This window comes from Cyprinodon tularosa, unplaced genomic scaffold (genome assembly GCF_016077235.1).
Source record: "Cyprinodon tularosa strain WSP-4 unplaced genomic scaffold, ASM1607723v1 ctg267, whole genome shotgun sequence".
In the NCBI taxonomy this organism is placed as follows: Eukaryota; Metazoa; Chordata; class Actinopteri; order Cyprinodontiformes; family Cyprinodontidae; genus Cyprinodon; species Cyprinodon tularosa.
This window is the reverse complement of record NW_024038971.1, coordinates 1,155,984-1,182,720: the sequence shown is the minus strand read 5'-3', so window position 1 is coordinate 1,182,720 and position 26,737 is coordinate 1,155,984. Positions and strand designations below refer to the sequence as shown.

At 37.2% G+C, this 26,737-nt stretch overlaps 1 protein-coding gene across 5 annotated transcripts in view; it reads right to left on the bottom strand.

Moving 5' to 3' along the window:
- Positions 1 to 26,737, bottom strand: part of tnr (tenascin R (restrictin, janusin)) — a 267,509-nt gene that overhangs the window by 44,486 nt on the left and 196,286 nt on the right. For all 5 annotated transcript variants that reach the window (XM_038289296.1, XM_038289300.1, XM_038289299.1 and 2 more), the window contains 4 exons: positions 26,089 to 26,208; positions 25,596 to 25,739; positions 14,427 to 14,546; positions 10,935 to 11,078 (listed from right to left, as the gene is read on the bottom strand). In XM_038289296.1, the coding sequence (XP_038145224.1) occupies positions 10,935 to 11,078; positions 14,427 to 14,546; positions 25,596 to 25,739; positions 26,089 to 26,208 (528 nt within the window). The remainder of the gene's footprint in view (positions 1 to 10,934; positions 11,079 to 14,426; positions 14,547 to 25,595; positions 25,740 to 26,088; positions 26,209 to 26,737) is intronic.

The window sequence follows — 26,737 nt, the reverse complement described above, 5'->3', positions numbered from 1 at the left end:
TCTACATGTATAATGTGATGTAACCTGCAGTAAAACTTTGGAGGGTTCTCTGATCAACTGCTCAGATGCTCCTGAAGCTTTGATTTGTCTCATGGGTGGCCTGTGACAGTTTATACAGGTTCCTGTTGGGTTTAAAGTTTACTGAAATGGAGATTTTGACCTCTAACCTGCCACTGGAAAAATAGGAATAGGTCTGCACATCACAAACTGGGAAAAAGAGCGAACTGTATGTAAAGTATATCTGAGAAAAGAGTCATTTTCATTGCACTACAAAGTGTAAGTGCAAGTTCAAGTTTTAAATAAACTGCGGAATGCTCTAAATGACAGTTGATGCAGTTAATACAATACACTTTGTTTATTGCTGATCAGGATCTTGTTATTTGTGTCATCCAATACACTGCATGCTTAAAGTAAGCAAATAACTACCTATGCAGACATGCTACGTCAGCACAAAATACTATTTCATAGACACGGAGTACTTATTAGTGGTACTAGCATTGGTATAATGTATAAAGTGCAGCGGTGCAGGATTCAGAGAAGAGGTGGGGAGGCCATGAGGATGTTGCCTCACCTTGCCCTTGAATAACTGCCTGACTCATCAACACTCCCCAGTGGAGCAGCTGTTTAGCCAGATAGAGATTAAGGAATGGAGAAGAGAGAGATATAACAGGGTTTCCGCTGGTCATTAAAAATCATTAAATTATTATTTCAAATTTTAGGGTGAAGGGCAGTGGGTATTACAGAACTACAGCTACACTTCTATGAAACATATGAGCTCTGTCTGACACTGCAGCTTGGTAAATTTGTTGCCTCCCAAATAGCTGTCACTGACTTTCACAAGTGATCCTTTCAGCTTAGTTTGGTTCTGGTCTAATGTGGCCAAGAGAAAAATTACCCATATTTTATTCTCATAAAACCTCATGTTGATGAACACAGATGGTGTGCATTATGTGGACAACAATCTTTATTCTTCCCTCCTTATATTTCTCAAATTAAGTCTGCCACCTCTATTTCATTTGCCTCTAATGAAACTTTTGTGCAGAGTGCAGGTGAGCAGGTGTCCGCTCAGTTTCTGGCAGCACTGAAAATCTCTTATTCAAGCATGAGATTCAAACAATGAAAGTGAGATGAATAGGTTTGGCAACATCGGATAATCTATTAACACATGCAAACAATTCTAGGGGAGGAAAATAAACACAAATATAAAGCTGCAGATGGGAAAATGGCTCCATGTCCAGCAAATTGCTGCATCAATATACGATCAACAAAGATATTGGTTTAGAAGTGGAGTCTCAGTACTTTTAAAGGTATGAGTTTATGTATATAATATTAATTTGCACTCCTCGTTTACTTAAATAAAATAACTCATTAATTACAGCGATGAAAATAAAATGGTCAAGTTCTTTTATGGCCCTTCTGCATGTTACAGATAAACTAAAGTATGTGCTCTTGCAATCATCATGATTTAAATATGATGATTACATTGACTGCACCCAGCAAGTAATCTTTCAGAACTCATTGAAGCCTAAAAAGTGTTGCACTTATCACCTGTAACCTTGCTAGACCTGCAGTATAAAGCTTTTATCCCCTTTGTTCATTTTGTTTTGTGTGTCATGTCAGAATATTACCTATAGCAACAAACAACAAGGTGTGACCTGGGAAAAAAAAAAGAAAAATATAACACAGTAGGGTTTGTATATAAACATAAACTAGGAGAATATATGTAACTTAATAGATAATATCATGGCCCCTCTATTATAATATCCTATAATTGATCATATCATTGCACCGCCATGCTATGACCATGGCGGGGCCTGGCGGTAGTGACCAGATCCAACTTTCGACAATTCTACAAAATATGCTGTTCAGAACGCTACAAACCAGGCTTCGACCCCACACCTACGACCGCCTGGAGTCGTAGGTGGTGGAACTAGTAATAAAATGCTTTAAGTACAGCCACACTTGACTTTTAAAAACCTGCGGAGTGGTACGGACGGATGTAAACATAACAGTGGGTGAGCTGAGCAGGTCAGGCCGGAGGAAGGGATGTGCCAGACGGAGCAAGCGAGGCAGCATAGGGGGGCTAACGGCGAAGCTAAGAAGGAATCCCCACAGACCACTGTTACATCAATGTCCGCCCACTGGATAACAACATAGATCATCTCCATCTCAAACTCTCTTCAAATAACGAGATTAGTAACTGCTGTGCCATCTTTCTGATTGAGTCTTGGCTTCATTCATCTATACAGGACAATGATATTAGCTTAGAGCGGCTAACGCAATACCACGCCAACAGAAACAAAGAACTCAACTGTAAGACTTGTGGTGGTAGGCCTTGTGTTTACATCAACAACAGCTAGTGTAAAAATGCTAGATCGGTCGCCAGCTGCTGCTCTCCAGATATCAAGTTTCTGACTGTTAACTGCAGACCGTTCTATCTGCCCAGAGAGTTCAGTGTGGTTAGTATTATTGCTAGCATTATTGCTATTTACGTGCCCCCCATCCCTAATACAAAAGAGGCCAATGAGATGAACATCAGTCTGTCAGGCTCTGATTTTCATCTCTGATTTTCAATCTGCACTTAGAGTGTGCTCTCTCATTTGTACCAACATGTGGACTTTGCAACTCAGGGTGAAAACACTAGACCTACTCTAACACCAAAGATGTATTCTGAGCAGCTTCCCGCCCCCACCTCGGGTCATCGGATCACCCTCTCTGTCCCAGCCCCAGTTAATGAGGGTAAACCGACAGACAAAATAATCAGAGTATGGTCTTAAAGGGCCATGGAAAAACTTCAAGATTGTTTTGAATGCCCAAACTGGAATATGTTCAAAGCTGCAGCAAAGTATGACAACAAACTAAATATGGATGAGTATACCATGACTGTGTCAGCCTACATCAGCAAATGCATTGAAGACATCAGCATCACAAAGAACATCGCCATCAGAGCAAACCAATGACCCTTGATAAATGGGAGAGTTCAGAAATCGCTAAAAGCACGGAACTCAGTTTTCAAGTCTGATGAAAAAGAGGCACTTAGGACAGTGTGTGCCAACTTGAACAGTGCCATCAGATCAGCGAAGCAGAACCACAGCTAGAAAATCCAGAATCTTTTCCAAAACAGACGCAACACCAGGAGGATGTGGCAAGGCATACGGGCGATCACAGACTACAACACACCCTCCCCCCTGTAGATGCAGCAAACACTGACTTCCTAAATGGACAAACAAGGTTTGAGGCACTAAACAGCACTCCAGGTGTGAAAGCCATTCCACACCAGGGGTAGGAGGCACTCAACCTTGACATAGCTGAAGTGAGGAGAACTCTCAGGAGAATCAACCCAAGAAAGGCCCCAGACCCTGATAACATACCTAGGTGGGTGTACAAGGAGTGTGCAGGCCAGCTGGCTGGTGTCCTCACAGACATTTTTAACACCTCGATGGACCGATCCATAGTGAAAGCAGTAAAACACCATCATCCCACAGCAACTGATAGGAAAACTGGAACAGCTGGGTGTCACTACACCCCTTTGCAATTAGCTGTTAGACTTCTTCACAAACAGACCTCAGTCAGTTCAGGTTGCACAGAATGCATCTGATGTCATCCCCCTAAGCACAGGCTTCCCGCAGGGCTGCGTCCTAAGCCCCCTGCCGTTCACTCTGATGACACATGACTGCGTCCCCAGGTTCACCACGAATCACATTGTCAAGTTTGCAGACGACACCACGGTGGTGGGCCTCATCAGAGATGACAGAGCAAGACTAGAAAGAGGAAGCGGAGAAGCTGGTGGACTGGAGCAGAGACAACAACCTGATCCTGAACGTGGAGAAAACGAAAGAGATCATCGTTGACTTTAGGAAGAGTAGACCAAATTCCACTGCTCATCAACAGCTCAGCTGTAGAGGTGGTCAGCAGCACCAAATTCCTGGGGGTGCACATCACAGACAACCTCACTTGGACTGTAAACACCACCTCACTGGTCAAAGGGCACAAAGCGTATCCTGCAGAGGATGATGAGAGCCCACCTGCCCCTACCTATCCTCACATAGAGAGCATTCTGACCAGCTGTCTCACTTTATTGTGTGGAGGCGGCAGCACCGCAGATTGGAAGAAGGTGAGAAGAGTAGTGAGAACTGCAGAGAAGATTATGGGTGCGTCTCTTCCCTACATAAATGACATTTAATCCCAGCACTGCATGTCCTGAGCCCGTAACATCATCAATGACCCCTGACACACCCACCATGGACTGTTCTCCCTGCTGCCCTCTGGGAAGAGGCTTTGCAGCTTTCAGTGCAGGTCCAGCAGATCTTGAAACAGCTTCCTCCCAACCGCCATCAGACTGCTTAAATGTTGAAAAAACTCTAAATCATTTCATAGTCTCGTCATCACATGGATAACACCAAACCAAAATACTGCATATTTGCACCATATATATTTATTGCTCTGAACGTCCATATTAGTGTGTGTTTGCACCATTTTTTTTTATCCTGTACTGTTTACATTAGAACACTGCTGCACTTGAAGAAAATAGAAATGTCATGAGAGCTGCACAAAACAAGCTTTCATTTTGTATACACTTTGTATATACAATATGACCATAATTGTTGTCTAAGTCTAAGTCTAGGCTACGTCTTATAAAATACCTATTCTGTTACAGTATATGGCAGAAATATTTATTGTAGTAGTTTCCACCTTCCGTAGAACTGGATGGATCACAATAATAATGAGCTGAATGCAAATGGACAAGTATAAGGCAAAATGTTAACTCTGATCTTTAGGTAGAATCCCACTTAAGTTGCAGCTATGCACTGATTGGCTGAGTTTCTTAACATTAAATACCAAATTCCGCAAAAAAAAGGTGAAAGTAGAAATAAAAAACACAACAAGCCCAATATTATTTTCATTGGGCGACAATTATTCCTGCTTTATTCTGGTATCTAGAATGACTCTCTGATGATATCTCCAACATTTGTATGATTTAAACAATAGATGCTATGGGGTTTATTAAACAGCTTTTTTCACATCATCATGGGTGTATTTAATAAACTGATGTGAACCCAAAAGAAAAAAAAGATTCTAAGCAATACTAGGCCAAATGCTAAATGTGAACACTAAAATGTGACCGGCTTGAAAAGATCAGAAAATATGTAAGCTAAAAAACAGCCATCTTGTCAGAAATACATATTTTGCCAAAAAATTTAAAATCGGGCATCTGCACCATCAGCCTTTAACACTTAGTGAACTTCTATCAGGGAGGCCTGTGCTAAGCTGCCCTAAGCAAGGATTTTAACAGCTTTATCACCAGACCAATAACTTCTCAATGAGCAGACTGAGAAACATCAGAGAGAAAAAGTCCTTCTACTCCAGTGAAAAGACTTATAGAGACACCTGCAGTAATATCTGCTATTTTCCACTCTTAAATATCAGCTTTTGGGGAGGCATGCCTGTCGTCTTACTCTATGCTGAGCTCTTAGGGCATAGGCCAGACAACAAAACCACTCTCAGCTGTGGCTAAGAGGTTTGTGGATTTACAAGGAACTCCAACTTTAACATAGCCTATAGATAAATAAAACTGAGAGGGTGAAACTCGGCAGAACTGGACATACAGTATCTGCAAAAATGTTTTGTATACAACACAGTGGCTATAAGAACAGAAGGTTGATTTTAGATGGTTTTCCTTTAATTAATCACAAATATCGCATGAAAATTTAGGCTATTAAATAGTATTACATATCTTGAACTCCAAAGTGCATCAGACGACAATGACTAAGAAACAATGTTAGTCTGAGCTCTCTAACTAAGCCAAGATATAAAATAGTTTTGAAATAAATATCTTTTTTATTTTAGTTTTGACTTCTTATTTATAATTCTATTTTTGTTTAATCCATTTTTAGTATTTGTTAGCTAATTTAGTTTTTTTTTGTTTTTTTTTTGAAAAGGCTTAGTTTCAGTTTAGTTATTATTAGTTTCAGCTATGGCTTTAGAGTTCATCATAGCACTGAAACAGCTCTGGTGAAAGTGGTTAATGATATTCTCATGGCCTCAGATAATGGACTTGTATCTGTACTTGTAGATTAAAGGAGCAGCACTAGACTGGTTTATGTCTTATCTGTGTGATTGATTTCAGTTTGTTCACGTCAATGAAAAATCTTCCTCATGCACAAGGGCTACCTGTGGATTACCACAGGGATCAGTGCTAGGACCAATTCTTTTTGCTATATATATATATATATATATATATATATATATATATATATATATATATATATATATATATATATATATATATATATATATATATATATATATATATGCTCCCAATTGGTAGAAATATTAGAAAGCATGGGATTAATTTCATTATGCTAATGATAATCGGCTATATCTGTCAATAAATCCAGATGAAGCTAACCCATTACATAGATTACAGGCATGTCTTGAAGACATAAAAGCCTGAATGACTCTTAACTTTCTGCTCCCGAATGCAGAAAAAAACAGAAGTTATAGTCTTTGAAAAAGAAGCTGATTAGTCAGTCACTTAATTTGGATGTGATTAAACTGATTTCAGATTATAAAGTAAAACATCTTGGTGTTGTTTCTGATCAGGACCTGTCATTTAAATCCCATATCAAAGAGGTTTCTAGAATTTCCTTCTTTTATCTGCGCAATTTTGCAAAAATTAGAAACATCCTGTCCAGGGGTGATGCTGAGAAACTAGTCTGTGCATTTGTTACTTCAAGGCTGAACTATTGTAATTCTTTACTATCGGGAAGTCAGCATCTTCTGTAAAGTATTTGTGATCTTTAGCTTGTCAGTTTCTTATCAGATTAAACAGAATATCCTTTCCAATCCCATCTTAGAGCAAAATAGTTTGGTTATAAAATGGCTGATGGTGGAGGCCCTTAGTTGATAAGAAGGCTTTCAGGATGTGGTTTATAAAGAGAATATCAGTTTGTCCTTTATTCTAAAGGATAAAACTAAATAATTCTTGATAAGACTCGCTTAAGGCTGTCTTTGGCAAGAGGTGGGGTACAGGTGGTAAAAATCCCTAGCCCATCATAGGTTATCACAAAGACTTATAGGACAACCAACCATGTACATATAGCTGAATGAAATTGGAGCAACCCAAAGTTTTTAAGGAAGCTTTAGAACCTGGAAGGAATCCATCCAAGCAAAGTGAGTATAGGAGAGCTGTTAGCTGAAAGACCCAAGGCCACCTTTCCAACATGATCTTGTTACTCTGACCAATCACTCTGCTGCAAATCCTCTCCTGTGTCCAGCTTACTCTATTGCTAATTTTCTTAACTGCATCATTTTAGCCTCACCTACTTGTCTGCCGGCTACATTGGTGGGTCATTTTCTGTTTTTTGCTCATTTGCTTCTCTCTACAAACTCTCCAAAATGTTATTCTCAGCAAACCCCAAATAGCAAAGATAATAGAAATGTGGTTAGCCAAAACACATCTAATCAAAACCTAAATTTAATCTAGAAAACTTGCCACAGGCATCCCTGGAGCATATCTTTTAGCTCTTTTTTGTATTTACCTCCTTTTCATTGACATCAAGCAAGTGGCCTTCCACTTTCTGTTGTTATATTAAACTACGGTCCCAAGTGGAAGCAACAAACCAACACCCAATCTGTTGGAAATACATTTTTTGTCTCCTATCATTCATCAGGAAACAATTCAGTTGCAACAGAATTATTTGACATAGAGAGAAGAGATACATGTTCATGCTGCCTGCTGGCTGAGATCCAGATAACAAGTGGCATCTCCATTGATATCATGTGGGAGAATCCTGTCACTCTGCTGACTGGATTAGAAAATGGATCACAGGGATGTGGAAGAGTAAACAGCAACCCTTCTATTTCCAATTTCTTGTACAGCAGATAGAAATCAGCTAAAAAGCAGGAGATATTTTCAAACAAGGTTTCATAACAGACTATTGATGGATAGATAATCATTTGTAATTAATGAATGTTGTTTTGATTTCAGACCACTTTTTTTCTGATTGAGATCAGGATGCAACGTAGCTAATCAAGGTGCAACCCACTTCTCGCTTAAAAAGAATAAAAAATTGCTGGAGAAATTGCACCAACCCTCTGCAACCGTACAAGAATGGGCAGGTATAGACAGTGAGTGGGTGGAGGTAGACACCTTAGTGTATATCCTGCTCAGTGTTGGTAGAGTTTAGACTTAGACATTTAGACTTAGACAGATTTTATTTTGTCATTTTGTACACACAAGTGAATACAAAAAGAAATTTTGTTAAGTACAGCTCTCTAGAATTTTTCATTTTTTAAAGTGCATCCTTGATAAAGGTAAGCAGCAGTGATAAAAACATTGTGATGGGAAAAAAAACACTGGTGAGAAAAAAAGTGATGTTAAGATATATATATATAGTTACAGTTCCATACAGGTTATTTTATTTTATTTTACTAATATATTTTTCATTCCTGTTTTTGCTTCATAATTTGTTACAGCTATCTGAATTTATATTGATTTTATTAAGTAAACCTAAAAAAACAGAAAGAATAGATCTGATTGGAGCCTTTGCTGATTTTTTTTTTTAGAGTAGTACAAGCAGGCATAGCTAATGCCAGGATAGATATGTTATAAATACGTAATAGATTTGGTTCATTCTACCTTTTTTCCCTTTGTAGCTGCATGAGAAACCACAATGTTCAAAATGGCTATTGGCTGCCAAATAGGGATGGGAATCGAAAACCGGTTCCTGTTAAGAACCGTATTTTCCGATTCCATGGCATCGTTTGGCAGCTCGCTGAACGATTATTTTTTCGATTCCCGCAGCACCAGAGCCTAGAGCGCCGGCTCTGGGGAGCACGACTTACGTCACGTTTTTTACGTAAGTTACGCAAGTTACGCACGTTGGAAGAACTATTCAAGGAGGAAGACAACGAGCTGCGGTCACTTTGTGAATCAAAGCCCCATCTTTCCTTAGCCCAGAGGGTAGATCAGGAAATCCAGCTCTATAAAAGCTTGCCCTCCATCCCCTGCAGGGATAGCGCCACACTGTGGTGGTGGAACTAGCAAGATACGCTGCCCTTGCTATCTGGACTGGCTGAAAACTACCTCTGTGTGCAGGCTTCCTCCACCCCATCTGAGAGGGTGTGCTCCACGGCTGGAGACACCATAAGTGCTGAAAGATCCCGTATCCTTCCAGAAAAAGCAGATATGCTCATCTTTCTGCAAAAGAACTGTTAATTTTCCCTACTAATGTTTTATAATTAGTATTTTTTGTTATTTAAAATATGTTATTATCCCATCATTTGTTATTAGACATTGTTGGTTATTAAGTTTGTTCTTGTATTCATTTTTCATTTAAACACGGATGTTACTCCAGTTTCACATTTACTGTGGACATCTTGATCTTGTTGATTTTGTAAGATTGTGCAATAGTTAAGTAAACAAAGTTGATTCTGATAATCAAACTGTTTGTTCTCCTTTTTCTCCCAAATTGGAATCGAAAAAAGAATCGATAAAGAATCAAATCGTTTCATAGAATCGAAAAGGGAATCGGAATCGTGAAAATCTTTTCAATTCCCAACCCTACTGCCAAAATGTTTTATTTTGTTGTCATTTTTTTAAAGTTGAGCAACATAACACTGGCTTGCCAAATTAGTTAATTATATTACCCTTCTACATGTGTTAGGGTAGAACTACAATATGTGCAGGATGTACTAACAGCCTGTACGGGGTATTTTCAGTATGAGTACTGTTACATCCCTAGCTGCCATGTGTAAAAGCCTGATAGTTGTAAAAAATATATATATATATATTATTATTCATAAACTTAATTTATCACAATAGACTTTTATTTCCTTCTACTTTATCTAGCATGTGATTTCTAGCATGTGATAAAGAGGTTCAGTTTGTGTTTACCACTTGCCCCTTATTCTTTCTTCTGATTCATAATGCTTAAATGTAAACATTAGTTTGCAACTTTGCTTCACTTACTATCCCGGGTTTGTTTGTGTTAACATTATGTTGCAGTTTCCATCTATTTGTGTTTAGGTTAAAGCTATTACTTCTGGATTATTGGATGAAATTTTTTATTTTGTTATTCATGGTATTTGTTTTCCTTTTTACTCACCATTGTTAGTATTTCCTACTAAATTGACTAGATAATGTCATCCATTACCTTACTGGGCTCTACCGTTTAGAGGGTTTCCTTTGGAGTTATGCTTTGTTTGTTTTTCTTTAAAGTAACTTTTTGAGTTAACTTGTATCATATTGTTTATTTTGCAGACTCTTTCTTTATGTAGATGAGTTTGTAAATAAGATGAATTTCTTTCTTGTTTCTATGTTTAGACTTTGTTTTTTTTTCTACCTGTTTAATTGAGGCTTGGTCCACTCAAGTGCAGGTGTGTTGCTACTTGGTTATATAAGCCTTCCTGAGCTCTTGGAAGCTCAGGAAGGTTTTTTCAGAGTGAAATGCTGAATAAAAGACAACAGAGAAACTGGTGGCTGAAGCTGTTTTTTTTTTTGGTTCAGCTGATTGATCCTCGACCAAACTACCTCACATAGCTAGTTAGAAGTTATTCTCTGTTCATACAATAAATACCACAAAAGTGTATATAAATATGAGTTAGAAACATTTCATACATTGTGTATAATAATCATCTATCTTCAATATAATTAATCGTTACCAAGCAAAAGACTCACTGACCTTAAAGGCAAGAAAAGAAAAAAAGATACATGGATGTCCTAAAATAAATTCTTAATTCATGTAAACAATTCTGGGAATTAAATTATTTGCCCTCTGAGAATGAGTGCAGACACAGTGTAAAACATCTTAATTCAACAGAGTGGACTCAATCAGGCTGAGAGGGCATCCTACTGTGAGGCACCACTGCTAACCATAGAGGCAGTATGCTGATCACTGTGTAGAGACCAGCTAAAGGAAACAAGCACATACGTGTTTGAAGATTGGTGATGACAGTGCCACTTGTGAGGGGTCCTTTGGTGGCATACAGGGCCACAGAGTAGGTGGTGCTTGGTTTGAGGTTGGACAGCTGGTGCTCATGCTTGCTTCCTTCAACCAGGAAAGTGTCTGCTGTCACTATAAAAACAACACAACCAACATGTACCTGTTAATCATTTAACCATCAGCATTCCATGAACACTTTTAAATTGAAGGAAAATAATAGAGAATTTAGCATAATAACATTTTGCCGAACATTTTGTACAGATTCTGACAGGGCATTTCTAATGAGGTCAAATGATTTTGGTTGACTTGCAGTCAGCAAAAGTCAGGAAATTTTAGTTTTTGCCAAGGCCTATTTATGCATTAGAACAGTCTATTTTATTTGAACTCTCTTTTGATATTTACAGTAGGATATTTCCACGTTGGGGTTAACCTCCACCACAGTCTCATGTCAGCCTCTGAAATTTTGTTTTCAGCATTGTTCAGTATTTAGATCCACTCATATTCACTGGCAAATCTCCAGCACATAATGCTGCCACCACAACTGGACACAGATGGGATTGTTTGATCAGTGTCATGCACAGTATTAGATTCCCACCATGAATTGCATTCTCGTTTGCAAGAAAAATGTTTATTAGTATATTATTTAATCAGAACGCCTACTTCCACATGTTTTCTATTTTCCCTGCATTAGTTCATACCTCTTCGGAATTTTATCCATGGAATTTTTTCTGATGTGCTTTTGGCCTTTCTGAGACTGTTCTATATGAGAAGAGCACAATTTATAATTATAAATCAGGACCGATTATACTCATTTTACTAATTAGGTAATTTCTTTAGTTGTTTTTGTAGTGTTTTAATTTAGTCACTCACAACATAAGGGAGTGCATATCCATGCATAACAGTTTTCTGGTCTTTGAAAACAGGAGAAGAGTTTAGGTATAATTGTTGTTCCACTGAAAATATGATTGTCAGACTATGAAAAGAGCATGAATACTTTGCAATGGAACACAGCAGTCCCAGAAGCATGGAAAATTGCGGATTTGACCAGCATTTGCATAGTTTTTCAGTTTCAGTGGATTTACATTCCATTTATGCTCTTGGATGAAGAATCCTTTTGGGAGCAACTGTGCAATATGAGGCAAATTATGAGCCTGTTTATATCTAAATCATGGCTGTCCACTCTGTAATTACCTAATACACAGAACTGGAAAAGCAATCCTCATCTAATCTAACGGCTGATCCCCAGCAGTTCTTAAGTCTCTCTCCATTACAACTCAAAAATGTTTTGAATGAACTGAGATAATTGACAACTTAATATCCACTGTTTTCTTTAAGAGTCTATGAAAAAAAAAAAACATAGGTAAAATTATTTCACAATATGATTATAAGGCATTTGATAAACGAGAGACTTGTCAAAGAAATGTAATGTTGAAAATTTTACAGTACAATATACTGATTGTACCAGAGCCAATACAAATATAATAACCTCTTCTCCTTTAAAACAAATATATTAATTCATATAATGGAAGTTCCTAAATGTGACAAAGAGAGCAATGAATCACAGACAGATTTCTGGCTTCTAAATCAAGCCATGCTGTTATGGATTTTATGTAGGTGTTCTTGCCAATACAAATCTGATTTGTAATGCAGTGCAATACTCAGCACGGTATTCATTCATTGACATGGTTTGGATTAACATTGAAGTGCATCTGTCAATACCTTGCATTGCACTTTTCCAAATCCCTGTTGGCACTTGTTTACAAATAGCTGTTCAGCTGACACGTACTATCTCTGTATCTGATATATTCTGGTTGTATTGTACCAAACAACACTGTAATTCATATTTCTACTGAGTCGTGTAATGACGATTATAAATGTTTCACAATTAATTTTTTTCTGCAGCTACTTGTTCAGAAAATCTATAATATTTAGAGATGAACTGAAACGCATATCTGCACCCTTTGTGTTGTGTTAGTTTTTAAATAACATATGCTGTTTTTGCTTTCACATTGCAGCATTGGTTCAAAAATATCCTGGCATTGCGTAATTAAATATCTTGATCGGGATCTCAAACAATGAAGACAAGAATTGCATCCCAAGTTCAAGGTCTTTAAAAACTACATTGCTTGTACAGGGCTCTTTAAAACAAAATTAAACTATGTATCTAGGTTTATTAAGACATGATTAAATGACTGGTATCCCAGTACCACACATGGGGTTATATGGACCATGATTTTGGCATGTGATATGCAGCCTTGTTTTGCAAGGCCAAGATTTAAAAGCCAGTGCCTATTTTTGTGTTCACTGCTTTAACATTATTGAATTGATAAGGATGAATCATACTTTCAATTTTTTATCATTCTATGCAAAGACACTGGCATTGAAAGATTAACCTCTTCCCCAGTCCATCTGTGTATTTGGATCTGCCTGAGCTCATCTGCAGCTAGAGATACTTGAAGCTTTGACAGTATTTGTGCTTAACTGAAACATTAGTCACTGAAATGTATAAACTTCAGAGCAAGTCACCAACTTCATAAAGGTGGAATATTCTGAAAGTTTTGTCAGTAATAAAGCTCAACTACTTTCACATGGAAATATACTATACACTGAGTTTTTAATAAGCTATATTAAAAGAGTAAACATGTTAACCACTGTCAAGCACCCTAGCAAACTGCTTTGCACAAAGCTATCCTCTGCAGGAGCAAGACTCGAGTTTACTAATTAGGCTGCAGCTTAAGTATTGGGTCAGGAACAAGTGGTTAAGTTAGCTGAGCTTTAATTGAAGTATCACTAAAGCATTTCAGTTGCTTTCTTTACCTAATTAAATTGTTGCTTCGAAAGCTTGTAGAGTCTGTATGACAGAAACACCACAAGGGAAAGATGAGCTATTGCTGACAATTAAAATGGATAGGAGAGACATGTTACTTGAGAGTCATGGCTGTAATATAGACCATGTGTGAATAATAATTTATTTTGCTGCATATTCTTAAGACTGATTTGGTAAAGTACTGAACTGGGACTTAGAATCAACAAATACCTATGAACGATGTGACATATATATCAGAGATTAAAGAAAGTCATTTATTGGACTTATTACAGTATTTATTTCAACATAACAACTTACTTATAACATTCTATTTATACTTAATACTGTACTTACTTACTTTCATTTTGTTAATTAGATGCCTATACAGACAAAAACAAATGCTCATTTTAAAAACTAAATACATAAAACATCTAACTATAACTGCATAATTTGAAAGTAATCAAAAAGTCAACTACAACTGAATATGCACACTATTCTTTTGCACTTAAATAGCTACGCAAATAATATCCTTGATGTTTAAAACCTCTTGAAGAGTTCATATTTTCATATAAGAGACAAAGGAAGAAAAAATATGGCATTTTATTGTTAGTGATTCCCATATTTAAGTGTGTGATAAACAACAAATGAATAATAGCAATAGAAAGACAACTCACACTGGTTATGTGTGATGGTCAGCACGTAGTTGTCCACACTGGAAAGGGGAGGATTCCACCTCAGCAGGGCTCCTTGTGGAGTAATATTGAGGGCTGTCAACTCCGCAGGCATATCCATGGCTATGCATAAAGAAACAACTGTATATTAAAACGTTGCACTGTTTAATGGTTGAAAAGTCAATGGTAATAATTCTGGAATAAAAGACATTTTGCAAAAATGATTATCAGGAAAAAATGCTGGCAATGACATAGATATTAACTCACACTGATATACCTATTATTTATTGCAATGCATGCACCTCCAGTCAAAACCCCAGCTGAATGAAAATATATTTTAAATAATTCTGCAACAAAAGAAACTCATTGAAAAGCAAATATGATATAATGTATAAAAACTCAAATATTCTCTAGGGCCAACAGTTTCCCTGGCCTCTTTATAATTTAACTATCACATTCCTGGACATGCCAAAATTGAGTTTGAATTTAATTATACCTTTAACCCCAGTGTTTCAACCCCAATTTCTCCACTGCCAGGTTATTTTGGCACGACAGAGAGTGAGGGGGGCTGATGTGGAATTATGAGTGAGACCCAAGGTTCTGCCTCTATCATATGATTGATAATACCCTTATTAAAGCAAAATACAACTGGAGCCATTACTACACTAAAGCTTATCACCTTTATTACTTAAAATTACAAAAATATCTAAGAAAATTTAGTGTAGGCTTCCCAAGTCAATTTATGGAATGAGCTTTGCATCTTTTGTGTTGTTGAAAAAAGTCCTGCTGCTATGAAAACATACAATTTAACAATAGTACTGATAAGAAACATAAGATTTGCAAGAGTGTAGCAGCCATATCCCGATTTTTCCTAATCTTAAACTACAGAGGTGCTCTGATTTCTGCATCCTGAATCCAAGCAGTGGCAGTATTATCTGTGGAGAGGGCCCTGTGTTTTAAACAATACAGCTACTGTAATAGATATTGTTATCACTTGCATTAACCATTCAGCATAGGATGGTCAGCCAGTGTGTTGAATGTCTAAGGGAAACATATTCCAGGACATTACTACTTTTTTCTTTTTTTTAATGCTTTTTTGGTACTATACTGTATACACTCTTTTTATGTTGTCTGTTGTATTTTTATCTTTAATGGCATTTTGCTTTAACTCTTTGTACTCTATAAGCTACTGGAGCCAGAATTTCCCTGAAGGAGTGATCCCAGGGGATAAATAAAATTGAGTCTACATATAAGTCTGAAAGAGAAAAATATGATGATGATGATGATGATGATGATGATGATGATGATCACATTGATTTTTTGTTGTTGTTTCATAACCCAGTCCACACCGACTAAAATGGGGTCACATCATACACATAGGTTAAAAACAAATGATTACATGCATGTTTCACAAATGAAAAAAAAAGGAATTCAACTTGGTCAGGTTGTTACTAGTCTTAAGATTTTGTTCTTTTTTTCCTTTCTAAATGCAAATCTGAGTGTGCGGGGGCAGTTTCCTGATGGTTCCCAAAGATTGTAGACAAATGCGTTTAAGGACAAAGACGCAGACTGCTTGTCATCTGTTTTTCTTTGCACATCCCAAATGTCCACAAATTATTTCCGTTACTGTTGTTAAAAGTAAACTGTAAATAATGTGATGATGCAAAAACGATCTAGAAATAAGTAAACATTTCTTAAATTAAGTATATTCACCCTTAATTTGAGTAGGTAAATGAGATAGTTTGCCAATGGAATGAGTAATTTTACTCTTAAAATAAGATAATTAGATGATATGCACTTGAAATAAGACAATGAAATTGTGTTTTCTTATATTAAGTGTAAATTGTCTTGTTCCATTGGCAAAATGTTTCTTTTACCTCCTCAATCCAAGAACAAATGCACTTATTTTAAGACAAAATGACTAAAAAGATTTAGATTTTTTGCAGTGAAGGAGTGAGCTGCTGCTTATGTTGGCAATAGGTTTCTCTAGTTTATTTAGTAATGGAAGTTAGTTCTTGTCATTTGGTTAATTTTATACCTAACTTACAATTGTTGTAGTCATTGGTTCTCTGCTGACACTGGAATGACTCATACATTTACGATCATGAGCCTCCTCTAGATAGGTTGCAACAAGGTGATAACGTTCAAACACAAGAAGTGTAAATAAACTGTTGACACTTAATTGATGCAATATTTGCTTAAGTTCTGACCTTGTTACTTGAGCTACAAACTAAAACGTTCAATGAAAAAATTTATACAATAGCTCTAGGGTAAAGGAATTAAACAGGTTTGTTTGTGTAGTCTTTATCTAAATATTAATTAGGGTAGTTCACTACACATCACACTCTACATAACTAAAGACACAAAAAGATGGTTTAAACCACTACAACTTTCAGCTGAGACATATTATTTGGGAAAAACACATTAGGATTATTTTGCCTCAAATGAAAAAATAAAACAGCTCTTTTTTCTACAGTTCTATTACATATGCTGTATTTTAGGAAACCCTGCAGGGCGATGTTAAAGAGTGCTTTTTTTCTGAGCTATGCTGACATTTCGGAGGGCAGCCAGTAACCTCTGCTTGAGCTGAATGCTTCAAAAGCAGAAATGGAGCTACAAGCTTTTAAAGTACCTCCACATAAACCTTTTATACAGCAAACAAAGAACAGGGTTAGGACCGGCTTATATACTTTGATTTATAGTCTAAATTGACTTAATGTGTCCTTGCTTCAACTTATGGTCACAAATTAATCACTGACTGCAGAAATATACAGGGTTGTAGAGTATCAAAGTAATCACATTCAGCCACATGGATTTTTTTTGTCTTATAGTCATCCTAGAGGGGCAACTTAAGGAGTCTATTTAGGTAAAAAAAAAAAATTCAATAGTATCACAAAAACAATTTAGGAAAGCATTTGGTTTTCTACTAAATAGTAGATATAGGATCCTGGGTGGGAAATTAAGTGCTCTGCTGTGTCAGGTCAGAAAATGTTTTTTACCTTGATCTCACATCACAATCTCAATATCTTCAGATCAAAAGTTTGAGCTGTCTAGGACTCATGGGCGTAGGTTTGCATAGGGACCATAGGGACATGTCCCTACCAAAATTTTGAACTGACCTAATTGTCCCAACCAATAATTGGATGTGAGCAACATGTTTATAATTTACAGCAGTAGTTGTTGCAGCAGTGGCTTCTTTTCCTCTCGCAGCTCCTCTGCCTGGTCTCTCCTGTCCATTTCATGTAGCAGCGCATGGAACTGTGCTGCGCTGTTTAACTCAACTCTCATTGGTTGTTCTGCCTTAAGTTCCGCCTTCTCTCTCTCTGATTGGCTGTTTTCTAGTCCGCGTGCTTGGAGCACAACATTGAAAATTTATTCACACTAGAATGCAGCGGTTACTACAATTAATATTAGGCTACAAAACTAGTCCCAATAAAAAAAATGAATATCATGTACACTAAAAAACAAAAACCTTTTTTTTCTTTTATAAAACGAAATATTCTGAGTCAGCCAGGAGTTCTGAAGACTGTTGGAAAAATGGGCAAATAAAGGCTGTAAGCCATCAACATTTCTGATTCTTAGCCACAGCCAACTAAAAAAGAAAATGTGAGGGTTTCCTTTTTACCGATATTAAGTAGATATTACTGTTTTCATTTTTTTGTTTTTATTTTTACAATTTTGATATAATAACTAATAATAATAATAATAATAATAATAATACATTTTATTTAACAGAGCCTTTCTTGACACTCAAGGTCACTTTACAAATAATACAAAAAAATAAATAAAAAGAGATGAAAATACAATATACAGTTACAGGAACATAAAAAAAACAAACAAAAAACAATCATGGATAGGGAAAAGAGCAGTATATTCACAGATAAGCGAGCTGGAACAGATGGGTTTTGAGTCTGGCTTTGAATAAGGGGAGAGAGTCAATACTGCGGAGGTCTGGAGGAAGTGAGTTCCAGAGCTGGGGTGCAGAGCGGCTGAAGGCTCTGCTCCCCATGGTGACAAGTCGAGCTGGGGGTACAGTGAGGTGGATGGAGGAGGAGGATCTAAGGGAGCGGGAGGAGGTGGCAATGTGAAGGAGGTCTGACCGATAAGGAGGAGCAAGGTTATGGATGGCTTTGAAAGTATAGAGAAGGATTTTAAAGTGAATTCTGAATTGAACTGGGAGCCAATGGAGTTGGTGAAGAACAGGGGAAATATGATGGAAGGAGGGGGTTCTGGTGATGACACGAGCAGCAGAGTTCTGAAGAAGTTGAAGTTTATGGAGAGATTTATGAGGGAGGCCAACTGATCTAAGTGGGTTGCTCTGTGGGGAAAGGCACATTTTACATTTATATTACTGTATGTTTTAAAGTCTCTATACTCCAGTTAATGATGAATCACTTACTAAATTAGTTGACAATTATTAAAATAATCAATTAATATGATTAATTTTTTTCAGCCCCAGATGAAATACATGAAATTGGCTACACAGAGTAAGTACAGCCCAGATGTTCAACTTTTATAGTGAAGTTAATATTTTAATGAATATATTATTTTGCTTGATACAGAGAGAGAATAGTAGGTACAAATATTAGAGTGGGGTTTAACTCTGCACAATTCTGTATCTTCAAAAGAAAATACTGTATTTACCTTCTCTCTTAGTCGTTCAAATGAAACCGTTTTCAAAGTGGAAAACAGTCCTAATTCCACATTCATCAGAGCCGGTGATACTTCAAACATTGATAAACAGCATCAAATGAGTGTAGAGCTTATAACATTTTTATTATTGGAGCAAAATGTTGCTCTTTTAACAATGAATTCCTCTTATCAGTACGGATGCTCACATCGAGCATAAAAAAGGGCATGCATATCGCATAGCACCAATGACACCAGACCAATAGTGTCCCTACCAAAGTTCAAATCAGACCTACGCCCTTGCTAGGACTCACTCAATCAGAAAATTGGGCAAAAATAGTTTTAACTAGCCAGAATTAACAGTTACATTTTTTGAACTTAACGGATTTCAATGATGTCCCCTGTCCTCCACTCTTTCCACCTTTACCAATGAATGTTACCCGTGGCTGCTGCACCAGAGAAATCAAATGCAGGACCTATTCTACATCAACACCAAGGAGTTAATATACTTCATCCTCTGCCGGTATAAAAAACATCTTGTATACAGACAACCAGCTGTAAGATGCATAGCAAAGAAATTGCTTATAGAATACATTAACCTCTATTTGGACAACACTGCTCATTATGAAGGATAATGAACGAATAATAAAACCTGGGTCAACCCTAAAACAAAAGCTCTTCTCAAGGAGAAAAAGATAACCTTTAGATCAGGAAGCAATCAATTAGCTGTGAGCTTTACGGAAGGGGGAGGACCTTAACTAGGACCTTAGCAGTAACTGGCTGGCAACATTGACCTGCCATCTGAAAAAGACGCTCAAGAGGATGGTCAACATTTATCGTTGCACACTGGTGTAGCCTTTAATAGATTCGCTGCAGCACATATGACAGCCTGCCATTGGTCTTGATGGGGTGACAGTGGAGCACATAGTAAGTTCAAGCCTCCACTCTGGTAATCCTGTCTGTCCTTACAAAGCAGGTCACTCTCTTTGCCTGCTGTTGGTGGTCAGATGGTCCGGTAGCATCAATTTTCATACTGCCCCAGGTAGCCTACCAGCATTTCTCTGTAAAAAACTTCAAGCTAGATGGCCCGGCTTGGGTAAATAAAAAAAAGATCTAAATCCCCGACCTATGCTGAAGCTGGCTATATCCAACTGAGGAGCTTTGGCTTGCCGTCACCATGATGGAGCTGGATTTCAGGGTCAGGGAACTACATGTAAAAACAAAGCACTATTGTTGAATCTTTCCCTGAGAACCACCTGTTTGACCCAGATGATCTAATCCCCTAGGTCCTGACTTTTTGTCACAATTCCAGGTTCTTCTGTGATACTGGTCCTTTGGGAAAGATGTGCTAAAATATGTGTTGTTCCTGCCACATGTCAAAGACATCTAAGAGATCACCGACAGGTTTGTTGAGGCCACTCCAATTCTATCTCGGCCCAGGTCACACATAGCTATGGACTTCATTACTGGTCTCCCTCCACCTAACGGTCACACTGTGACCCTGGCTATCATTGACCCTTTCTCCAAAATGGTCCATCTGGTTCCCCACACTACCTCCCATCATCTGAGGAGTCAGGAAGCTTCCTGTACAAGAAAATATTATGTCTACATGGTTTTGTGTTGTACATTGTGCCCAACAAAGGGCCTCCCTTCATCTCCCAGTTCTGCAAAGAGTTCTGTTATTCCCCAAGGTCTAGGCCAGTCCAGTTCCATCCACAAATAGATGGACTAGTGGATAGGGTAAACCAGGAAATGGAAACCAAGTTGTGTCACCTCTGTGACCAGGACATGTAAAAGTGCTCGCACAACCTGGTGTTGGCTTGCAATCAATATGCATCAACTCACTTGCCTTTAGTATCACAAGTCTATCGCCTTGAAATTTCTTGGAACATGAAAATCCATCCCCCCTCTGATGTCTCCAAGATAATTCCTTTTTTGGAGGCTTGAGTCAAGATAAAAACTATTTTCTTGACTCTTTTGTGAGCTGATTTATTGGCTCTCCAGCTCCATCCAGGTAGCCCTGATTCTGCAGGTTTTAGGCCCCTGCTGTGACAAATGAAAACTGTGATCTTGGCTCAGTATGGCTCATGCCAACATGCAACATAATTAGGGGCTAGGACCACTCATAGATGCCATAGGAGATGCCATCATATACCTCTGACCCTCCTTGGGAAGCCAGTTTCCCTGCGCTGGACAAACTGTATTTTCAGAAGTCGAACAACACCTGTTCTAGAAGACAATGACTACGCAGTGTTTTCCCACAGTATATACAACAGCAGCCACCCAAAATGACCCCTCCCAGTCAAACGTCCAGCCACTGGAGTGACCCCCTCCTTCTCCTGGGCGTGCATATTTTTTTACTCTGACTCCAGCCTTTCCCTGAATCACAGGGTCTGACTAGGAAAAAGCACTTCTCTTTAGATCTTAATGTTTGCAAATCATGACAGACAGAATATTTTTGTTCAAAGATTGATGTTTAAAAAAGGAATCTTAGGGGATCAGCCAAGGACCAGGCAAGGGCCCAATAGGGAAAGTGGGGACATTTTAAATGGCTGCAACTGTAAGGACACAGGACTGTGTCTTTTCCCCTTAAGAGAGGCAATTTTCCAAGTCCTCAGAGACAATTTAAGCATCCCTGCAACAGAAAGGCTCCATCACTGACTGCTGCCCTCTCCTCCTCCCACCAGTCTCTCATGGTTCCCACTTGGTTGCCCACTTGGGGATGGCCTCATGTAATTTTTTCGAGTTTAGCCCAACCAGCTCCCATTAGGGTGACTGACCAACAGGTGCCTGGCCTGGCTTCAGGGTAATATCTCAGATTTCTTTAGCTTGGGTAGCTAAGTTTAAAATAAATTAAATATTAATTGGAGATAATGATACACTATCACTGTATTACTACCACTCCTCACTGTGGCTTTTCTCTTTAGAAAGGTAAAGAAAAAACATTTATCATTATGTGAACATGTTCTTCACATTAATCCGTAAACCATGCTGTGGGTGTTTGTAGTGTCAAGGTAACGCTCACAAGGTGCAAAGTCAAACATTTGTACCTGCTGGAGCAGGCATATTTACACTGTTGGAGCTGTGGGTAGATGCAGGGAAAGCTGCTGATTTAAGATTTTAAAGATAAATAAATTACATTTGGAAGGGAAATCTTTCATAACAGATTTATGTGAAATATGGTCAATGACCTATTACTACAGCAGATTTTTCTGTTGCTTTCATTAACCCTGATGTGGCACCATTTGAGCCAAAACACATTTTTTCACTGCATAATTATTATGCCAACCCTCATTAATAACCCAACCCTGGCTTCATTTTCAGTTTTCTCTAAAACAGAGATTATAAAGAAATCCTTAACAGTGCAACTGACAGAACCATAATTTGTTAAAGGAAAAGTCCGGTCAGCAAGGAATATTTAATGGATCATTATCTATACCTAAAACTAATAAGTTTGCAGTCATTTAACGAATTTAGCAATAATTAGTAAAAAAATAAAAATAATAATTTTCGTCGCGATCACAGAGTCTGGGACCGCCCATTTTTGCCAAAATATAGTAACAACATACTCCTGACATCTTCCTGCAGTGACGTCACAGTCCTGTCTCCAGTAAAACACACTCAAATGAAAAAAAAAAAAAAAAAAAAAAAAAAAAAAAATATATATATATATATATATATATATATATATATATATAGATAGATATATATATATATATATATATATATGCACACCTTAAAGTTGCTTTAAAGTTTTATTCAGGACATTGTATTTCCTTTGTGTTACCTAAAAATGCACTTATTGCATGTGAAGTAATGTTTAGGAAACAACACATTAAGTCCAAACTTGAATTACTACTGTAGGTGGTACAGTCAATTTTAGTAAGGATAATACATATATGCTTGGAATCACTCTAGTGGGCAACTTTATAAAATATTGCATACACTGCTTTTGACCAAGTCTATGGAAAACGAGGTGTTGCAAAAAGACATCACTATATTGAAAAATAACCATTAAGCATTACCAATACCATTATGACATAAATAACCATTAATAAAATCATGAACCACTGCAACATCTTCTATGGCAATTGAAGGTAAGTACCCACCAAATACATTTTACTTCCAGCATATATATGTCTCCTAATGCTATAAGTAATGATCACATATAAGAACAATGACTGTCAAGCAAAATTTAGTAAAAAGCAAGTGCAAGTACAGAACCACAGAAAAATACTTATTTGGAGAAGGGTCCTTACATTATGTTAATAAGTACAGAAGTTATCCATTTTAAGTCAGTTAAAACATATCTTTTTAGTTTTGAGGTGTTCCTCTTAGATAACAGGTAGCTAAAGTAAAGAGTAGCGGACTGCTGTTTTCACATTCTTTAAAATTATATATTGAGTGGGTTATGTTGCAAGGCTTGTTTTCTGCTTCAATGTTAATATATTGCTGTTTAAAATTAAAGTAACCATTGTTACGTATTGTGCTGACTGACGAAAAAATTTAGCTATTTTTGACACCCCTGACTTCAACTTTTTTCAGGCGTTCCAGGCAATTATAGCCTCAGTGACTCTATGCAAATACATTGGAAAGTTGGTAGTCAATAGCAATGTAATCAGTGGTTGAAAAAAGTCAGCTCTTCTCACAGCATTTTTCCCCTTATCAATACACACACTATAGATATTCTTTAGCTGCAAAAATAAGTTTTCAAAGACAACAAAGAATGATTTTTCTTCTAAAAAACAAAAAAAATGAATAAGAAAACCCTATGATCTTTCACATGTGCAAAGAAAAAAGTACACAAGGACCCAGACAAGAGAGGATGAAGAACATGTATGCAAAAAAAACAAGGGAAGATAACAGAGATGAAAGAAAGAGCAAAAAGGGAGAGACAGAGTTTTATAAAAGGATCGAAGTGAGTCAAATTGATAAAGAGATAAGTGAGGGAAGAATGCAGCTAGAGTGATAGCACAGAGTGAGAAGGAGCTTGGAGGTGGTAACCAATTACGGAATCTTGGTATGGACACTCATCAGTCGCTCCAGGAAATACTTGTACAATGTTGGCCGTGTTTAAGATTTTCTTTGACATCTTTGTGCAGTCTCATGTATTATAGCCTGTTATACAGGAAAAATTGGCTGTTAAAGAGTTGAGCAAAGAAGGAACTATATATATTTATTTCTACATAAATGTTAGGCTCCGCTAAATTCATGATATTGATTACAATAAAAAGTATATACAGTTAATATTTTTTTTATCTTGTTCTAACTTAACCCTGAAAATCTGAAGGTACACATACACTGCAAATCCTTCATCTATACTGTGATGACTAATTTCTTCAAACATATATCATACATCTTTGATATGCTTTAAGGTTCCACAGAGTTACACAGACCAGACACAACAAGAAACACATTGGCACTCCAGAGGCCGCATGCTCTGGTTTTCGAATAAACTTCTAAACATATTTTCAGTACTTGAACACTTGCCAGTCAGCAAAAATTCAGTCCCTCAATGACCTGTTAGCCTGCCTCTGAAAAATCCACCTCCTCTCCACTTAATAATTCTAAATTGCACACACCTGTTTGAGGTCGTTAGCTGCATTTACACACCTGTCCTGCCCACCCCATAACAATGCAGTCTTAGTGGGCCTTTGTGTAGCCCAGTAGACCAGAAAATTATAATTTCAAGCAGCTTGCTTCAATGATCTAATTTAGCAATGCCTACTGCAAAGGAGACAGTGATTTGTTATGGAGGCGTGTGCCTGGGTGAGTTATATTTATTCTTGAACGCGGAGCTATGATGACTAATGCCTGTACTAGCGACATACTGTAGGCATGCATCAGCATGTTTGAGTAAATAGGAAAAAATCATCTTCAAAAGCCAACATTTAAACCTAGGAGGGCAATAATTAGGCCCCATCTAGTTTAGGTCTGGTTTCGGTATATGTGAGAAACTGCTTTGTGGGATATTGGACCCCATGCAGACAAAGCAGCTGCAAGGCTGACCACATTTGAAACCTTCTCCAATACTAGAGTAATTTGAAGCTACACTAGCCTCCGCTAGGCATTTCTGTCATGATACCTATATCCTCATTAATGGCCAAAATGGAGTGTGTTTGCACATGCAACCCAAGGTGGACATTACCACCCTTAAAATGCATGGGATGAAAACGATAACAAACGTGGACTTCAGAGTTTCTATTTAGTTTTAGATTTTAAGTATTTGAAGTTATCCTACTTCGCATCAAAATAACATCTAGTTTAGTTTTTTGTTTTTTTTCTGCAAAAAAAAAGATTTTGACATATACAGGTGTTAAAAAAAAACTTGATTTGAATTTAACCAAAATTTAAAGTGTTTTCAATATTACATGGCTAACAGAAACATTGCAGAGACATCTAATCTCCTTACAATGATAAAATCAGTCACATTTTCTGACTCTTAACAAAATGAATGTCAATACAAGATAATAAAAAAAAATTTCCACATAGTATCTTGTGACCAGGGCCTTGTGGATGTTCTTACTGAGCGCTAACTCCTACCTGTGAAGACAGATGTGCTGACAAGTCTGCTCTCTTGACTCCCTCTGACAGCATTGATGTTAATCTCATACTCTGTGGCTGGAAAAAGACTAGACAAGGTGTAGTTTGTCACATCGCTGTCGATCATCTCGCTGTCCACTCGACCTGCAGTAGACACCAGATAAGCCAAAACATTAAACATCACTCTCGTCTCACAACTTTTAAATAGTGTTCCTTGTAACTATAGTAACTGCTATCTGGTTTGCTTAACAGACTGAATTGGTGATCAGTGAGGCATTTAATTTAAAATTCAATTAAAGTTTACTGATAAAATGTCATGATTAATTTGCTATAACACAGTGTGTTACCACAAAATGTATCTTGTGTAAGAAAGCAAATGCCATAATCATTTAACTGTAACTGAAACACCGGTGAGCTTATGTAGTGCATATATGTCAAATTTCATGTATTAGGATGGGGTTAGTACACAGATTGTGCTGACATAAAATGCTACCTCTAGCCGACTGGTAGAAGAGCTTATAATATTCAAAGGAAGCCAGTGGTTTGATCCAAGAGATAGTCACTGCATCCTCTGTCACATCTGATACTGCCAGTTCTTTTGGTGGGTCCATTTCTAGAAGAAAAACAGGTAAAAAAATAAATAACGTAAGCGACAATAGACAATAAAGACACCATAAAAATATTTCAATATTTAGTTAATTTTTTATTTTAATGCTTAGTCCTAAATCAATGATCCCAAAGTTAAGGGATTCCCTGACATTATTAATGTTATTCCTTGTTAAAAAAAAAACAACAAAAAACAGTAATTGCTGCAAAGCAATATCATAAACAATGTACACATAGAAAAAAAATAAAAAAAAATAAAACATATATATATATATATATAAATGCAGCTTTAACTCTTTTTTAAGTTTGCTCTGTTAGTTTACAAAGACTGATTTAAACTAAAATTAACATTGAAAATGTAAATTAGAGTGTCTGAAAAAAGGCATAACGGGATCCAAAATACAATGCAAGACACCTAAAGTTAGTGAAAATAAGTTAGTGATAATAAGTAAGTGAACACAGTCTGAAGAGATGACTAGGTTTAGACATTACCAGACCGCAATCTGGATCAGTGAAAAGACAGAAACTTAAATATA